The sequence below is a fragment of the Cavia porcellus genome, unplaced genomic scaffold (assembly GCF_034190915.1).
Source record: "Cavia porcellus strain 051 isolate PalLab524CR breed Dunkin Hartley unplaced genomic scaffold, mCavPor4.1 scaffold_5, whole genome shotgun sequence".
Classification (NCBI taxonomy): domain Eukaryota; kingdom Metazoa; phylum Chordata; class Mammalia; order Rodentia; family Caviidae; genus Cavia; species Cavia porcellus.
In genome coordinates, this window is record NW_026947488.1 from 14,520,761 (window position 1) to 14,536,579 (window position 15,819).

A 15,819-nucleotide genomic window follows, 5' to 3' on the forward strand; every position below is an offset into this window, starting at 1 on the left:
CGAGGCAGGGTTTCCCTATGTAGTTCAGGCTGACCTTGGATTTGCAGTGATCCTTCTTCCTCAGCCTCCCTAGTGCTGGGATTAGAGGAGTGCACTCCCCTCACCTCCCCAGCTTCTTCATAGATCATAGCTGGTTCTGATGCCTTTCAAAAGTGGGCTGTGAATGTGCTCTTGGGGGCTGCCTTTGAGAGAATGGCATTTACACAGCTTTCTATTTTTCTTAGTTTCTTGAAACTTTATTTTGGAGTCTTCCTGCCCCCATACCTCCATCTGCAGCTGAGGGGAAGAGCTGGGAGCCAAAACCAGAGTGAACTCTGAAATCGTGGATCCTAAATTTGGAAGCCTTGTTGGTCACAGTTGAGGGTGAGGCCCTTCTGCAGTGGTTACGAGTATGGGCCTTGGATTCACTGCGCTGTCTGGGTTCAAATCCCAGCCCTGCCACTGGAACCCTGTATGAGAAGCATTTTAAACAGTGCGTCACATGTTGCATGTAATAAAAGAAAGGCTTAGCGGTTAATACCCGGGGCTCAGAAAAGCCAGGGGTAGGGTTATCTTGGAGTACAGCATCCCTTAAGTCAAAGGACATCCAAGAAGGGCTGAGTGGGATTACTTCTGGTGGTTCACAAGATGCAGGTTTGGGAAGGAGCTCATCATGTGCTTGGTTCTTAATACCCAGGAGATCGTCCCATATTATTACGATTTCAGGGAAATGTCACAGGAGGGGAAATTCTGCTGCTGCTTGCTCCATGCCAAGCTGTTTCCCTGAGTCACCGCTCTGCCTTCTCCACCAGGCATCTCTGCTCCCTCCTCCGCATCGTTACATTCAGGGCCAGACTTGGTGTGGGTCGTGGGTGGGAAGCGGAGGGTTCGTGTGGGCCAAGCCCGTGGAATTGCTGGCCTTGGCTCTGCAGACAAGGCCGCAGGAAGAAGCCTTTCAGATCAAAGGCGAACCATTTCCCAGTGATTCAGTCCACAGTGGCTGTCACTGTTCCAAGTTTAGAGATGAAATGCACTTAGCAGTGTATCCCCGTCAGAATTAAATCATTACAGAAGAGAAAAAATTTTGACTCAGCTTTCTGGAAAAGGTCCTTGTGTTGGCTTCGTTACCACGACGACAGCCAGCGTCTCTGTGCCATCCTATTGTCAGCGGAGGCCTGGCCTTCTCTGCTGCAGCCCGGAGGTGTTTAAGGAGTACTGCTGACCTGCTGTCTCGTGCTGTTGAAGGATGCTGAATCCAGCAGGCATTTCCTAATTTTCCTTGCTAAGAGCCTTCATGGAAGGCCCCTGCTGCTGACAGATGTGTCTGTTGTTTGGAAGCTATTAAATTTCTAACCCTTGGATATAGCCACTGAAGTCTCATTAGCTCCGGGGGGAATCGCATGTTTGCAACAGCAAGCAGCACTGGGGGTTATGAGACTAGAAACTCTAGAACACTCTGTGGTGTGGGCAGGGTTGGGCCAGAGCTGCCTTCTCACTGAGCTGTACTTGGTTTCCCCTTTGTTTCTTGGTAGGCTTTGGCAAATCACCTTTTACCAGTTCAAAGTTGCTTGTAGGTGTATTCATTTCTAATATCCCCCCCCCCTTCCGTGGAATTAAAGGATTTTAAAATTTGAGAGAAGGTCTAGGAGCTGGGCCTGGTGACGGCTGTAATTCTAGTGCTTCTGAAGCAGGAGGATTGCTGCAAATTTGAGGTCAGCCTGGGGAACATAGTTCAAGGCCAGTCTGAACCGCATAGTGAAACCCTGTCTCAAAAAGACAGAAAAGAGAGAGAAAAAAGGTCTAGGGATGTAGCTTAGTAGTAGAGTGCTTGCCTGGTATGTTTTAGGTCTTGGGTTTTTGGTTTTTTGGGGGGGTCTGATTGTTTTTTTGAGACAGGGTCTCTCACTATGTAACTTCAGTCTTCTGAGTGCTGGGATTACAGATGTGCACCTCCACGCCCAGCTAGGCTTTGGGTTCTATCTCCAGCACCACTCCTGAAAAACGGCAGCTGAAGAGGACTTTAAGTCTCCTTACCCGGGAGTCTTTAATGTATAGGGCACCTCTGAGGAAGCAAAGCAAGCTGTGGTCCCCCTGCCCTAGAAGCTCCATGTGCAGAACTGTGGTTTATGCTTTGTGGATTCCTGAAGTGCTTACAGGAATTCCAGGCAAGAACTTCTGGTTTGGTTTCTTTCTAACCCCCTTTTCCAGTTTTATAGGTGAGGTCCTGAGGCCCTAAGGGGCGAAGAGACCTGCCTGGACATCCTTTTGCTTTTTGGCATCATTTCTCTGGCCTGGTTGCCCCTGGTAATAGATTGCTGTTCAATCTGTTCGCAAAGTGCCAGTCCAGCCCTCTCCAGAACGGCGGTGGAGGAGGAGAGAAGGTGGCTCTCGTTTGTGGGCCACAGTTCGGTGTGGGATCTCAGACTCTGCCCCCGCACACACCTTACTGGAGCACCCGTCCCTGGAAGCCTCCTTAAAACACATCCGCTCCTCTGTGATGCTGGAGGTCTGGGGCAGGGCTTGAGAACTAGCATTTCCAGCACATTCTCAGGTGCTGTTGCTGCTGCTGCTGGTCCCAGGAGCCATCTCCCCAGGGCACCTCAGCCTCAGAGGTTTCCGACTGTCCAGGAGGAGTTGGCGTCCTTGGTGACACCAAGGGACCCCGAATGTGGCCTGGCTATTTCGACCACTGTGCCCTGTGTGGTGCCAGCTCTCTGACGGGACCACTTGAGATGTCTGTGTGGGATACTGTTTGTCGTCGTGGCGGTGGGGGCCTTAGGGAATCATGGCAGAGAGCAAAGTGGGAAGCAGGGAGGCGCACCCTTGTTTTTTCCCTGAATGCGCCCTCACTCTCCTGTTGAACAATTCTCCTCTCAGAATCTACTCAGAAACTGAAAGCCTAGAGACCACAGCCTTTGCCTTACATGCTCTCTGGTTTGGCCTGGCCAGAATACTGTTTTTCCCCAGGATATATTTCTTTTGACTCCGGAAACACCTTTCTTTGTTGTTGTTTTTGAAACAGGGCCTCATAATACAGTCCAGGCAGGCTTTGAACTCGCTGTGTAGCCCAGCCTGGCCTTGGGCTTTGGCAGTCCTCCTGCCTCTGCCTCCCTGGTGTTGGGATTCCAAGTGTGCACCACCACGCCCAGCTCCAGAAACATCTTTCTTAAACATTTATAATCTGACACTCGGGCAGATTTCTGGGGCTGTCAGGTCTATGGAGAACAAACCCCAGTCTCCTCCGTGTTCTGGAACCCTGGAGCCATCCAGGCCCGACTTTATCCATCTGTGACAATTTTTATCCTGAGAGCCTCCTTTGCTTGCTCATTATAGGCTTTGGTTTGCACCTGCTGCCTTTTTATGTGAAACCAAACCTTCAAAATACTTTAATTTCCCTTGTTTTGATATCGTTAATGTCGCCCAGGCACACGGTGAAAACAGTACATAAGGGTATCTGGTGAAAAATAATCCTGCCCGTTCCCTCCAGACTGGTGTTCCCGAGGCGCACCCTGTCCCCGCGCACAGCTCTGCAGAACTGCGGTGCTTCTTAGGAGTGGTTTCATTGCTGTAAACAGCCGTGTGTGTGTGTGTGTGTGTGTGTGTGTGTGCGTGCGCGTGCGTGCATGTTACCTCTTTTGGGGGGAGATGTGTGCTGGCCCTTGAATGGGGCTAGACACATTTTTTGCGTTTGATGTATCACGGATCCGTTCATGACGAGCTGCCTTGTATTCTGTTTTTCTCTCTTTGTCCTGGTGCTGGGAGTGGAACCCAGGACCTCACAGGTGCTAGGCCAGTGCTGTGTCCTCCCATGGAGCCCACCCCCAGCCCCACCTCATCATCCAAAGTGGTGCAGAATATTCCTTTCTGTCCGTAACCTTGTTACTCTGGTCCTCAGTGGACAGTGGTTTTTTCTAGCCCTTGGTTCTCTGCACAGCACCACAGCGGGGCTGTCTCGGGAGCACTGCACCCCTCGAAGGCTGTATTCATAGGGGTTTCTAGCAGGGGACTGGGACAGCTCTGTGGAGCAAGTGGGAATTGGCACAGCTGTGTGGAGGAGGCTTGCTTTGCGGAGCGTGGCTGCCCCAGGGTGCCCTCTAGTGCTGCTGAGTGCCTTTGGGTTAACCTTCAGGGTCTCCACACCCCCACCTTGGATTCTGTGAAGTGACCCCAGGACCCTTGGGCCTGTCCCCTCAGGGTACCTGCGTTTAGCGTTTATTTCCTCTCAGGGTTGGGTCTCTGGAACATGGGTTCAGTGAGGCAGGAGAGGCCCGTCATGGTCTCCTGGAAGCTGCCTGGCCTTCCACCCAAGAGGAACCTCTGGGGGGTCTTGTGTGTGGCCCTGGTGAGACCTCATCCACCTCTATCAGAGGACGAGGGAGACAGCAGTGCACCTATAACCTGCGTGCCGGGACTTGCTAAGTGGTGAAGCTGGAGGAGGAACCCGAACGTCTTTGGGGATAGTCATCTTCCTGCATTCCACATCCCATCCGTTCCCTGTGCCCTCATGTGCTCCTCCGTCCTCTTCCGGTGTCCGAAGCTTTCTCGCCTCAGGATATAAGGCGTAACGAGTTGGGACATTATTGCCTCTAACAAGACCACCGGTGGCCATGGAGTGGACTCCAGCCCTGGCAGGTGAAGACGGGATGAGGAGGTGGAGGACCGTTTCACAGAGGTCCTGAGCACATGAACAAGGGTGGCTGGACACGCGGGTGGGGTTGGTGTGTTTCTGAGCGTGGAGGAGAATGCTATTCATGCCGATCTCTTTGGAGGGCGCCCTTAAGCACAGTGTCCACTGATGCTGGGCCTCGGGGATGTTCCCGTGGGTGGGGTTTATTCCTTTTACACAGGTACACTTTGTTAGCCTAAGGAGCTTCAATAAACACTGTTGCCTTCCACAAAGAACTATGAACGTCTCTCACAGTTTCTTGATTTTTAATATTGGCTGAGAGTGAGAGGTGCCTGTGTGACATTGGTGGCTTGGTCATGCATGGCCTTATTAACAGCAATGCAGTAAGATGGGGATCGTGGCAAAATACAGGGACATGCCATCTGCTGGGGGAGACTGTTATCCCTGTTTCCGGTGCCAGAGAGGCCTGTGTGCCTGGATTAGTTACTTTTCTTTTTTCTTTTTTTTTAAAGAGAAGCCAAAAGTCTGGGTTACTACAAGAAGCCTGCCACGTTTTAATAACATGTTATGTAGGTTGCAGAAAGACTGTCTGACCTGTGGGACAGCCAAGAGAGAGGGAGGGAGGCCAGGAATATCCTGGGAGGAGGAGCAGCACTGCAATGGCCCTGGGTGGGAGTGGGGGGCTCACCCTCACCCCTCTCTGTGGGATCCGGGCCTCCCTGGCTGTTTTAAAATGTGTGGTCGTGTGCGTCTCTTTCAGATCCTGGCTCTGCAGAGAGAACGGCCCAGAAAAGAAAGTTCCCCAGCCCTCCACATTCTTCCAATGGCCACTCGCCACAAGACTCCTCAACGAGCCCCATTAAAAAGAAAAAGAAACCCGGCTTACTGAACAGTAACACTAAGGAGCAGGTAAAGGAGCCACCGGGAGTGGCATCCGCAGCCAGCGGGACAGAGGCCAGCGAGCAGCATGGCCGCTCCCCGGCGTCCCAGGGCTGGTGACTTGGCATTGACGTGGCATGCTGCCTGGCACTGCCTGGCCTTGGCGTAGGACGAACAGGGCAGTTAGCAGGGGCCTTGTAAAAACCTTTCCAGCACGTTTAGAGAGCTGTTCGTTGGGGACAGAGCAGTGACCCAGACGAGATGCGGGTATTGTTCTTGGGGGGTGGAGGCGGGCTTTTCCTTAGATTAATCTTTTCCATGCAGCCCGAGGACTTTTTCCCTCCTGGGCCGCTTTAGGCCTGTTTGTCTGGAGGTGGGTGTTTGGCTGAGGTCTGCACCCTGCTGGTCTCATTTTCTCATCTGTAAAATGAAGGGCTTAGGTCTGGTGCGAGGCATCACCGGGGCAGACACCGGTCATGGGTTACCGTGTCTTTATTCTTCTGGGCACACAACCCACCTGGCCCAGCAGCCGACTCCATGCAGGAATCTGTCACTGTCTGGGGTCTTGTCGGAGGAACCTGTTAGCTAGATGGATGCAGACTAGATATTCTTCCACGAGGCATTAATCTGGACTCCCTGGTGGAATGTGTCTGGCCCCTCCGTGGGTCTGAGGTCAGCTCCCCTAGCCCTGGCCCCGGCCCTGGGCAGGGATTCCTGGGAGAGAGTCCTTCCATTCTGAGCACCATAGAAACTGCAGCAGCCTGGGGCTTGGCGTTTGAGTGAAGCAGGATGACTTCCTGCTTTCACAGGAAGAGACCGAGCAGTGGTTAACTGTAAGGTGACTGCGAGACGTGTGTGTGTTTCTGAGGACAAGCCAGTTTTCACTCTCCAAATTACGTAGCAGAGTGCCAGCTCTGCCTTTTGCTTGGTGGCTGCAGGCGAGTTAACCTCTTGGCATCTAGAAGCTGAAATGGGGGGATCCTGAGCAAGCTGTTCGTTCTGCAAGCTTGTGAGGACCAGTGAAGCCAAAGGACCCATGCAATAATAGTAATGTTAGGAACTAAGCCAGGCTCTGTACTAAGTAGATTAATCATATGATCTGTACACGAAACATGCAACATCTGTAAAAATGTTCTGGACCCATCCTGTCCCGCACGGTAGCCATAAGCCACAGGGGCTCTTGAGTACTTGGGAGTGGCTAGTGTGAGTAAAGTCAGTTTTTCAATTCATGTAATGTAAAGGTAAGTGACCGCTCAAGGCTCATACCGACATGTTGCATGGCTAAGATCTAAAGCCAGTAAGGAGTCACCGTTAGAGGGGAGGAAATTGGGGGAGCCTACAGATATTTCGAGGGGCACTGCAATTTGAAAAAAAAGAAAAAAGTAATAGTGTTGATAATGATAATACCAAAAGTTAGTTGGGCCTGGTAGTGCATTTCTACAGATTATAATCCCAGCCCTGTGGGAGGCTGAGGCAGGAGGCTCTTGAGTTTAGGACCAATCTGGGCAAATTAGGGACTTAGTGAGAGCCTGTCTCAAAATAAAATTAAGCAAAGAAAAAAGACTAGGGATGTAGTTCAGTGTGAAGGGTTCAATTTCTAATACTCAGACAACCCATCCCAAAAGGATTTGCCATGTTGCCTACTGTTGTAAACATATTTCTCTTAATCTTCATGTTTGTGAGAATCCTGGAAAGAAGGGCTACAATCACCCCCATTTTGCTGATGGAAACACTGAGGTTCACAGAGGTTGTTTCTTCCTTAAGGTCTCAAGGCAAGTAAGAAGCTGCATTTGAGTTATGTCTGCCTGTTTGGCTTGAATCTGGTGACAACCGCCCTCTGCGACCCAGAAGCCTTCTCGTAGCGGTCAGAACTGGGGACTAAGAAAGCACTATGACAGCCACAGATAACCTCAGAATTTAGCCAGTAATTCCACTTCCTGGGCCAACACTCTCCTAGTTAGCAGGAGGCTGGCAAAGCAGATAAGCACCAGACAGCCATCTCTCAGCCCCCTACTCCTGCAGGCATACTGTGAGTCCCCACCTGGTCCCTCCAGTCTGCTCCTGTCGCCAAGAGACCTGGCCATCGTGTCCCCGCTTCCCTGTCCCGTGTGTAAATACCAGCTGTGTAACACTTAAGCCGCAGGAAAGTGGTAAGGCTCGTAGCCTCCGATCAGTGGCCACTGTCCAGGGCTCGCCTCCAGTGTCACACAGGGCGGGCTCAGGAGCATTCAGGCTGTGAGAGACAGCAGGGCCGGGTGGGAGGGCACAGGCCCGAGCCTGTCCCTGGGTGACCAGTTGGCTGCGGAATTCCCATAAAAGAGAGACAGCTTTCTGCCCGCACACGTGACTACTATGTCGGGCATCTGGGAGACTGTGTGACCTCGTGGTCCTTTCTTTTGAGCTTCAGTTCTGTCGGAAAACTAGGGGTTTCGGCCAGGAGGTTGACGCTAGGTTTGCCCCTCTGATCTCACACTCCGATCCCGGGCATAACAACCTGGCAGGAGAGCTGTTGGCACAGAACAGCCTTAACCAGGAGGGTGACATTCCTGGCCCTTGACCCCTCATTCCTGCTGGCTTGTTTGCAGAGTAGGGCAATTCCTCCAGCACTGTTTTCCTCGAGGGGAACTTAAATACTAAAAAAAAAAAAAATTATGCTGTTGCCGTTGCTTCTCTTTCCTGCAGACGTCATGTTCGGCTAACGTAATTTCTGTTAGTCACCAACACTTGAGGGCTGTGAGATTTCAAAACGCGGATTTTTGAATTCCTTTTCTTCCTTTCCTGCCTCCCCCTTCCTTCCCCTCCCCTCCTCCCCTTCTTCCTCCTTTTGCCTTGCTGGCGGTGCTGAGGATGAAACCCAGGGCTTTGCAATGCCAGGCAAGCCAGAGCTGTGCCAAGTGCGGTGTCTCACGGGGGACCACGGTCAGGCCCGTGTGCAGAGCCCCTGGAGACGGGCATGAGTGCCACCCCTTTTCCAGGTGAAGGCTGCCCTTTCTCCAGGGTTTGTAGTACTGTGTGTTTATCAGATACAAGGTGAGAGCTGACGTTTTCTCGGATGTGGTGCCTGTGTGGCCTCCGCAGGAATCGAGTTTGGTTTTTCCAGGCCCTGTGTGTAGACCCTGTGCTCACACACAGCTGGACACCTCTGCGGAACTTTGTGTAGCCTGTGGTCCGAGAGCCTTTTTCTGTTTTTCTTTCTTAAAGTACTAGGGATTGACTCTAGGACCTTCTCACTAAGCTACATCCCTAGTCCCTCCCCCGCCCCTCTGTTCCTTTCTTTCCTTTTCTTAGTTTTTGTTTGAGATGAATTTTTGCTATGTTGTCCAGGCTGCTCTCAAATTTGTAATCCTCCTGCCTCAACTTCCTGGTGTGCTGGGATTACCCAACAAGAGCCTGTTACAAATGAAATGTTATTGGCACGCATCTCCATATATTCATTTTTATATTGTTTCCAATTTTGCCTTAGTAGAGACTGCTTGGTCTGCCAAACCTCTCTTAATTATTATTAATTTTTCTTATCTTTTTTTTTTTGTTGTTTGTTTGTGAAACAGGGTCTTACTGTGTGTTCAGGCTGCCCTTGAACTCACTAGGTAGCCCAAGCTGGCTTTGAACTCATTGAAATCCTCCTGCCTCAGCCTCCAAGGGCAGAGATTACAAGAATGTGCCACACCATGCCTGGCACTTATTATTCTTTTTTTTCCTTTTTTTTTTTTTTTTTGTCTTTTTCCTTTTTATCGGTACCGGGAATCGAACTCACGACTGCCTGCTTGCAAGGCAGGCGCTTATGCCGCTGAGCTAAATCCCCAGCCCCCACCTATTATTCTTACAGAGCTCTTCCTAGAAGCAGTTTGCCTGCTGTTGACTCAGATATTCTAGAAGTAAATGAGCAGGACTTCTTTAACCCAGCCTGTGTGGCGGGAACAGGGGAATAAGAACATCTGCTCTCCTCACCCGCAGTTGTCCCTGAGTGACACAGGTTGCAACCTGTCCTTTCCGTCAGGCCAGGCACGTACCAGATACATGTGGGGGAGAGAAATCATCCTAACTTATTTTACCTGAAATGATTCGCTTTTCCTTTTAAAAATGTTCCATATTGCTTATCAGATTATTTTTATGGAGCTGTAAACACTTACAAGCAGCGGATAAGGGAAGCATGTGATTGACGAGGAGATGGAGCAGGCCGTGTGAGTCCTCAGCACTGCTGCTGCTGCTGCCGCTCCAGAGCGGAGTGGCCTGTGTGTCCCTGTCCTCCAGGACACTCAGCCCCAGCCAGGGAGGTGGGGGAGAAATGCCCTGCGACCGAAACTTAATTCTTTGATCACTAAACTCGCTTCTGTTCAATTGCGAGCACCAAACTGAATAAAATAAAAAAATAAAAAGGAAACCAAAACCCAAAAACCCCAAGATTGTGGTCTTGGGTTGCAGGTTAGGGAATGAATGTTGAATTTTGACTATTTGAATTTTCAGTTTCGTTTAGATCTTAATGACTGACTCTGATGTTTTGTTTTGAGTTTTGGTCTTTTTGGGACAGGGCCTCGATAACCAGTTCAGGCTGGCCTTAAATGCACTTTGTAGCCCAGCCTGGCCTTGAACTCTTGGGGATCCTTCTGCCTCAGCCTCCCACGTGCTGAGATGATAAACTTCTGCCACCATACCTGACCCTGACTCTGATTGTTAATTTATTGGGAGTAAGTGTTTGGTATTATACATGTGACTACTTAGGGGTTTTCCCTTCCTTTCCTTCCTTCCTTCCTCCTCCTCAGACAGGGGGCAAAAAACATAAGAGGTCCATTAAGTTGATGCATTGACCTTGGGATCCTCCTGCCTCAGCCTCCACTTGCTGGGACTATAGGTATGCGCCACAGTACCTGGCTTCTCAACCTCCCTATTTCCCTCGGTAGGAAACATTTTCATAGGCAGAGAGCAGACCTGGGCAGATCAGTTTGGCCCGCAGGGTGCCCCACGTATCCTGCAGGGCCGAGGAAGCTCCCCACCGAGGCTCAGCCCATCATGGCCACTCATGAAGGTTTCTAGTAGCTTTCCTACTAGGGAATGGAGCCGACTGGGAGGCCAGGGCTCAGATCATCTTTTTTTTTTTTTGTCTATCGGTACGGGGGATCGAACTCATGACTGACTTCTTCCAAGGCAGGTGATTATGCCACCGAGCTAAATCCCCAGCCCCCAGATCAGTCTTTTTAACTGATTCCCCTGCCATCTGTCAGCTTGAGCTAGTGGTGTCCATGCTGTGGGCCTCCTGGGTGGCTGTCAGGAGAAAACAAAGATGGTTTGTGTAGCAATATGTTGCAAAATGTGCCATGTAAAGTCTATGATAGCAGTGCAGTTGTTACCTGGAAACCAGATAGATTGGATCTGAAAAGTTGAACTGAAACAGGGAAATAATCACCAGGTGAAAGAAGTAAGCAGTCACTTAAGGGGACTTAGCTTTCTGCTTAGTCGGGAGGCTTAGCAGACAGTTTGCAAAGGTGTGCTAAATACACATCAGGGAGGCCGGAGAACTGTGGCAATTCCAGACATTCTGAGGACATTAATTTAAAACCTGATCATAAAAGCCAAGAGCAGGATGTGAGATGCATGTGGTATTTGTGATTCTCAACGTCTTGGAAGACCTAGCCATTCAAATCAGGAAAACTGGAACCCCAGCACTGCGGAACAGCACACCAACAAAGCCAACAAGCTGGACAGTGACAAGTACCTAGACATGAGCAGATAAGACTGACGTTGCCTAGAAGTGTTAATTCCCCAGTCCACAAATGACTGTGTCTGACGGCATTATTAAAAGTCCAATGGTATTTCTCCTCAGGTTAACCACTTAGAAAAGGAAATGAAAGAAGATCTCGTGTACGATTATCAGCAAAATTACTAAGTATTTAATTCTGAAGTGAGGTGTTGAGGGCTGAAACCGTAATGTTACAAAGGACGGAGAAGTAGTCCCATGACAGTGTGACTGGGCTGCTGTGCATGGGTTAGTGCCATGGAACTGAGAAAGTAGCTTGCACAGTGTCGCGAAGGTCACGCAGCTGATGACCACAGTGTCCTGACCACTTGCCCATTGGACTTTCTCATGCTTCCTCAGCTGTGTTTCCTGTCGGTGTCTGACGGACATTTTCCTAACAAGTTTCTTCCATTGACTTTGTTGGAGCACATCTTTGCTGTGTTCTAGAATATCTAGAGAAAGATTGCTCCTGACGTTTTGGGACAGGAAGAGGTGTGGCGCTGGTGATTACCCACCCCTCTCACCCTCTGCCAGCACTGACTGGTTCTAGTGAAGAGAAGTCCTTTCCCCAGCAAACACAGGCCCCTAGCATGTTGGAGAGGCGTGGCTTTAGGAAGCCTCTTATTGGCTCCTGAAAAGTTGTTGTATCCTTGGGTGTTGACTTGAATGATCAAATCCAGTTGCTCTCTATTCCAAGTGGCTACTGTTTAAAATTCCTGGGGCCCGTTCCCATACTTTTGTTGTCTTTGTGACTATAAACTGACTTCCTGTGGCTTCACAACTGTACTGGTAATGTTAGTAATGGCAACTGTATTAAATGCATACATTGTTATTATCCTATTTAATTTTTATGCAATACCATGCAGTTGGGTATTATCTCCATTTCACAGATGAGAAAATTGAGGCCGAAAGGTGATGAGATATGTCCAAAGTCCTGCAGCTCATTAATGGTAGAGTTCAAATTTGTACCCGGGGGTTATACTTGTGCTGCTTAGTAAGTCTCAGATCCTAGCTTTCTATCTATGGGCTTTTAAAATAGAAGAAAAAAAAAATCATAGTCTTTAATGATGTACTGATGCTGTAGTTAGTAGAGTGACCCAGGATAGCTTGGCTTTTTCGTGGATTTGTGAAATGCTGTAGTTTTCTCGTGTTGTGATTGATGTACTTGTAAATACCTGTTGAGAATGCACATTTGTTTTGAAACCAAACCTGTCTTTCTTGCCTACATTTCAGTCAGAACTAAGACATGGTCCGTTTTACTATATGAAGCAGCCACTCACCACAGACCCTGTTGATGTTGTACCGCAGGATGGACGGAATGATTTCTACTGCTGGGTTTGTCACCGGGAAGGCCAAGTCCTTTGCTGTGAGCTCTGTCCCCGGGTTTATCACGCTAAGTGTCTGAGACTGACATCGGAACCAGAGGGGGACTGGTTTTGTCCTGAATGTGAGGTTAGTTCCTGATGAATGAATGCGTAATCTGCTTCGTTTCCTCTCTTTTCACTTCCTTCCTTTTACTTTTAAATTTTCAACTAACCAGATTGAGGGGAAAGAGGAATTGCTTGCCTTCCACCTGCTCTATTCTGGCCACCCCTTTTTTGGACCAATGTCGGTGCTGGCCAAAGCCCTGCAGCTCTGTGAAGACCACTGATAACCGTGTGTATTGCTTTTGGTTCCTCGTGCGTCTGGCTGGCTTTGAGATCTGCAGCCGTCTCTGCTTCTGCAGCAAATATCCGGAAAGCTCACGCGTTACATTTAATTCACCTGGTGTGGAAAGCACGTCGCGCTGTTTCTCCCTTTCCTGGGTGTTGTGTCTTCTGCATCAGGAGCAGCAGCAGCCGCAGCAGGAGCAGCAGGAGCAGCCAAGCGGCAGGACGGGTTTCAGCTGTGGGCTCCTGACGCTTTCCTTCATGCCACAGACTCTTCACAAGGGCCTGTGAGCTGCTGGGATTCAGCAGAGCACCGGGACAGACACAGATCACGTTCTCCATAGAGAAAAGCAGAAGTCACAATAAAAGCACATGTAATAAGTTGGTCGGGGATGCTTTAGAGAAAGGAGTGAAGGTGAGCAGTAGAAGCCAAGATGCAGGGCCGTTCCTGTTGTAATGCCCAGGCCTGGGGAGCCGCACTGACCGATGAGTGGGGCCTGCAGAGTGAGCCCCATTGCCCCCTGGGGAGCCCTTCCCGGTGCAGGGTCTCAGGTGCAGGATGGCGGTGGCTCTTGGTTTGTACAGAGCACTGACCCCCCTCAGTCAGCCAGTCATTCGGGCACCACTGTTCTGAGGTGGCTTCTGGTCCCCGGTAGCTCCCAACCAGGATCCTGAAAATGAGGAAGTCATCTACCAAACCACTGCAGAGGATACGTTTTGGATTTCAGAGCACACTGGTCTTTGATCTCAAATGAAGAAGGTTTTTCTGTGTGAAAAAGAAAAATAACTCAGATGTCTTGAAAACAAATCCAATTTGTGAGGTATTACCTGACATGCCACTTGTGTGCACCGAGGGTAAAAAGTAAGAAATGTGTGAAAAGAAATTCTATCACCTCAGCGTGATGATGACATTGTCACAGGATTCTGCCTCTAACAGGCAGAAGATGGCTGCTCGTTCTCTGGTGCTCACACGCTGTGAAGATGTGTGTGGCCTAAGCTTTGGTCAGCCATGTCTATCTCTTTGGAGCTTGAGCTCATTCTGCACCGTGTAATGTGGGACCTGGAGTTTTTGCCAATTTTCTTTTGTCTTAAGGAGCTCCCCCCGTGTTTAATGAAATTGCCAGATAGATACTTTCCAGGAAGTGATGGTCCCTGCTGAAACATGGCTGAACAATGGGGGACTGTCATCATCATGTGTAAGAGGAATCCCAAGGCAGGGAGTTGTGGGCCAGGCTCATTCCATCTCATTCTTGAGGTGATCTGTGATTCTGTGGCCCAGAGATGGCCCCTGGCATTTCTGGTGTCCTGTGGATGGCCAAAAGTACCCTCAGGGAAACACCCTTCTTAGCCAGCAGGAGCGTACCCATCATCCTTCAGCTGATTGGCCTGGAGGCTTTGAGTTTTACCCATCATTCATTGCTCCAGCTAATTTATTTAGGCCAATCGGTCAGCCGTGGATTGCCAGTTCCCATGCAGAATGGAGGCTCGACCAGGCTTGGCCCAGCTCTTTCTGAGATGTGAGAAGCAGATGCCCTCCTCTATAGCACCTGGGACCAAATTGGAATGCAAACCTGCAAGTGACTTAAGATTAGGGCCCCGAGTTTCTTCCAGGGGAGAATTGGGAAGGCAGACAGCTGGGAACTCGAGCTGCTCCAGGCTTTCGTCACCAAGCAATTAGATACATGCGTCAGACCCTGTTTTCAGCTTCTGAATGACTCATACGTGGCCCTTTTCCTCGACAACTGACCAGACACATCTGAGAGTTCCTTTTGGAGGCCCCAGAGATGTGAAGAATGGAAATTAGATCCAAATTAATTGAAGAAAACATCTGAGCTCTCCTTCCACAGATGGTTGGAATGTTTCCTGACCTCAGCAGGATTTGCTATTTTTGTTTTTGCAACTACATAGATCTTCTAAATCCCCGAGACAGAGAGTTCCAGATCTACATAGCAGAATCCGGTTTCAGCCATTGCTCTTTGGGTTGGGATTTCCCTTATAGAGTGGCATTTACTGTCCACAGAGATAGGCAGGCGGGCTGTTCCCCTGCGGAAGTTGGCCAGGATATCCTGAGTGGGTTCACATCCACGGAGAGTGATGGACCATGAAGTCACGTTTATTATTAGCGCGCTCCCATCCCTGAATTCTTTCTATGGAAACTCTGTCCCTTTTCACCAGCGATGTCATGGAGATGGCCTCGCCCGTCTCCTGAACACAGCTCAGAGCCTTCCAAGGATCCAAATAAGTGGTTGATGACTGTTCATCCTGTGGAGAGATCACCTTGAAACCAGCAGTGGCCTTTCCTGTCAGGGCCCGCTCTTGAGACAAAAGGTTGTCATTACGAGTCTCTTCCCGGTCCCAGTCTGCCCACACCTTCCCAGAGCATGTCCTCTCCGTGAGTTAGCAACACTTCCGAATACGGAAATAAACGGATCGGTGTGCTCTGTAAGCTTTACCTGCAGCTCAGTGCACTTTGTTCTAGGGGACTGGAGTCCTTGCCAAGCAAATGTATTCTTTCCCAGTGAGATGGGAATTACTTTCTTAGGTGTGAGAAACCAAAGTAGGAGGAGAGTACAGACTGAGTTGTAATCTCTGTTCTCTAACCGGACGTGTGTGTGTGTGTCTGTGTGTGTGTGTGTGTGTGTGTGTGTGTGTGTGTGGTTTTGACTTTTAGAAGATTACAGTAGCAGAGTGCATCGAGACCCAGAGCAAAGCCATGACCATGCTGACCATTGAGCAACTGTCCTACCTGCTCAAGTTTGCCATTCAGAAGATGAAGCAGCCAGGGGTAAGACGTGGTTCCTGCCGGTGTAAGCGGGAATGAGGAGGAGAGCGGCTTCTGTTTTTCCGCTGTTAGCAGCCTACACATTCGTCGTAGGCTTTGCCCTTTAGGCCTCTGTGCATACTCGCTTCTTGTGTCCAAATTAAAAGAGAAAAACCTATCATTTAAACATGAA

The 15,819-nt window shown here is 49.7% G+C and overlaps 1 protein-coding gene across 24 annotated transcripts in view; it reads left to right on the top strand.

The window, feature by feature from the left end:
- Zmynd8 (zinc finger MYND-type containing 8) overlaps positions 1-15,819 on the top strand; it is a 105,337-nt gene that overhangs the window by 27,388 nt on the left and 62,130 nt on the right. For 15 of the 24 annotated variants that reach the window (XM_005002808.4, XM_063248236.1, XM_003467708.5 and 12 more), the window contains 3 exons: positions 5,367-5,515; positions 12,450-12,668; positions 15,537-15,650. In XM_005002808.4, the coding sequence (XP_005002865.2) occupies positions 5,367-5,515; positions 12,450-12,668; positions 15,537-15,650 (482 nt within the window). The other 9 variants (XM_063248239.1, XM_063248234.1, XM_063248237.1 and 6 more) reach the window with 2 other exon arrangements.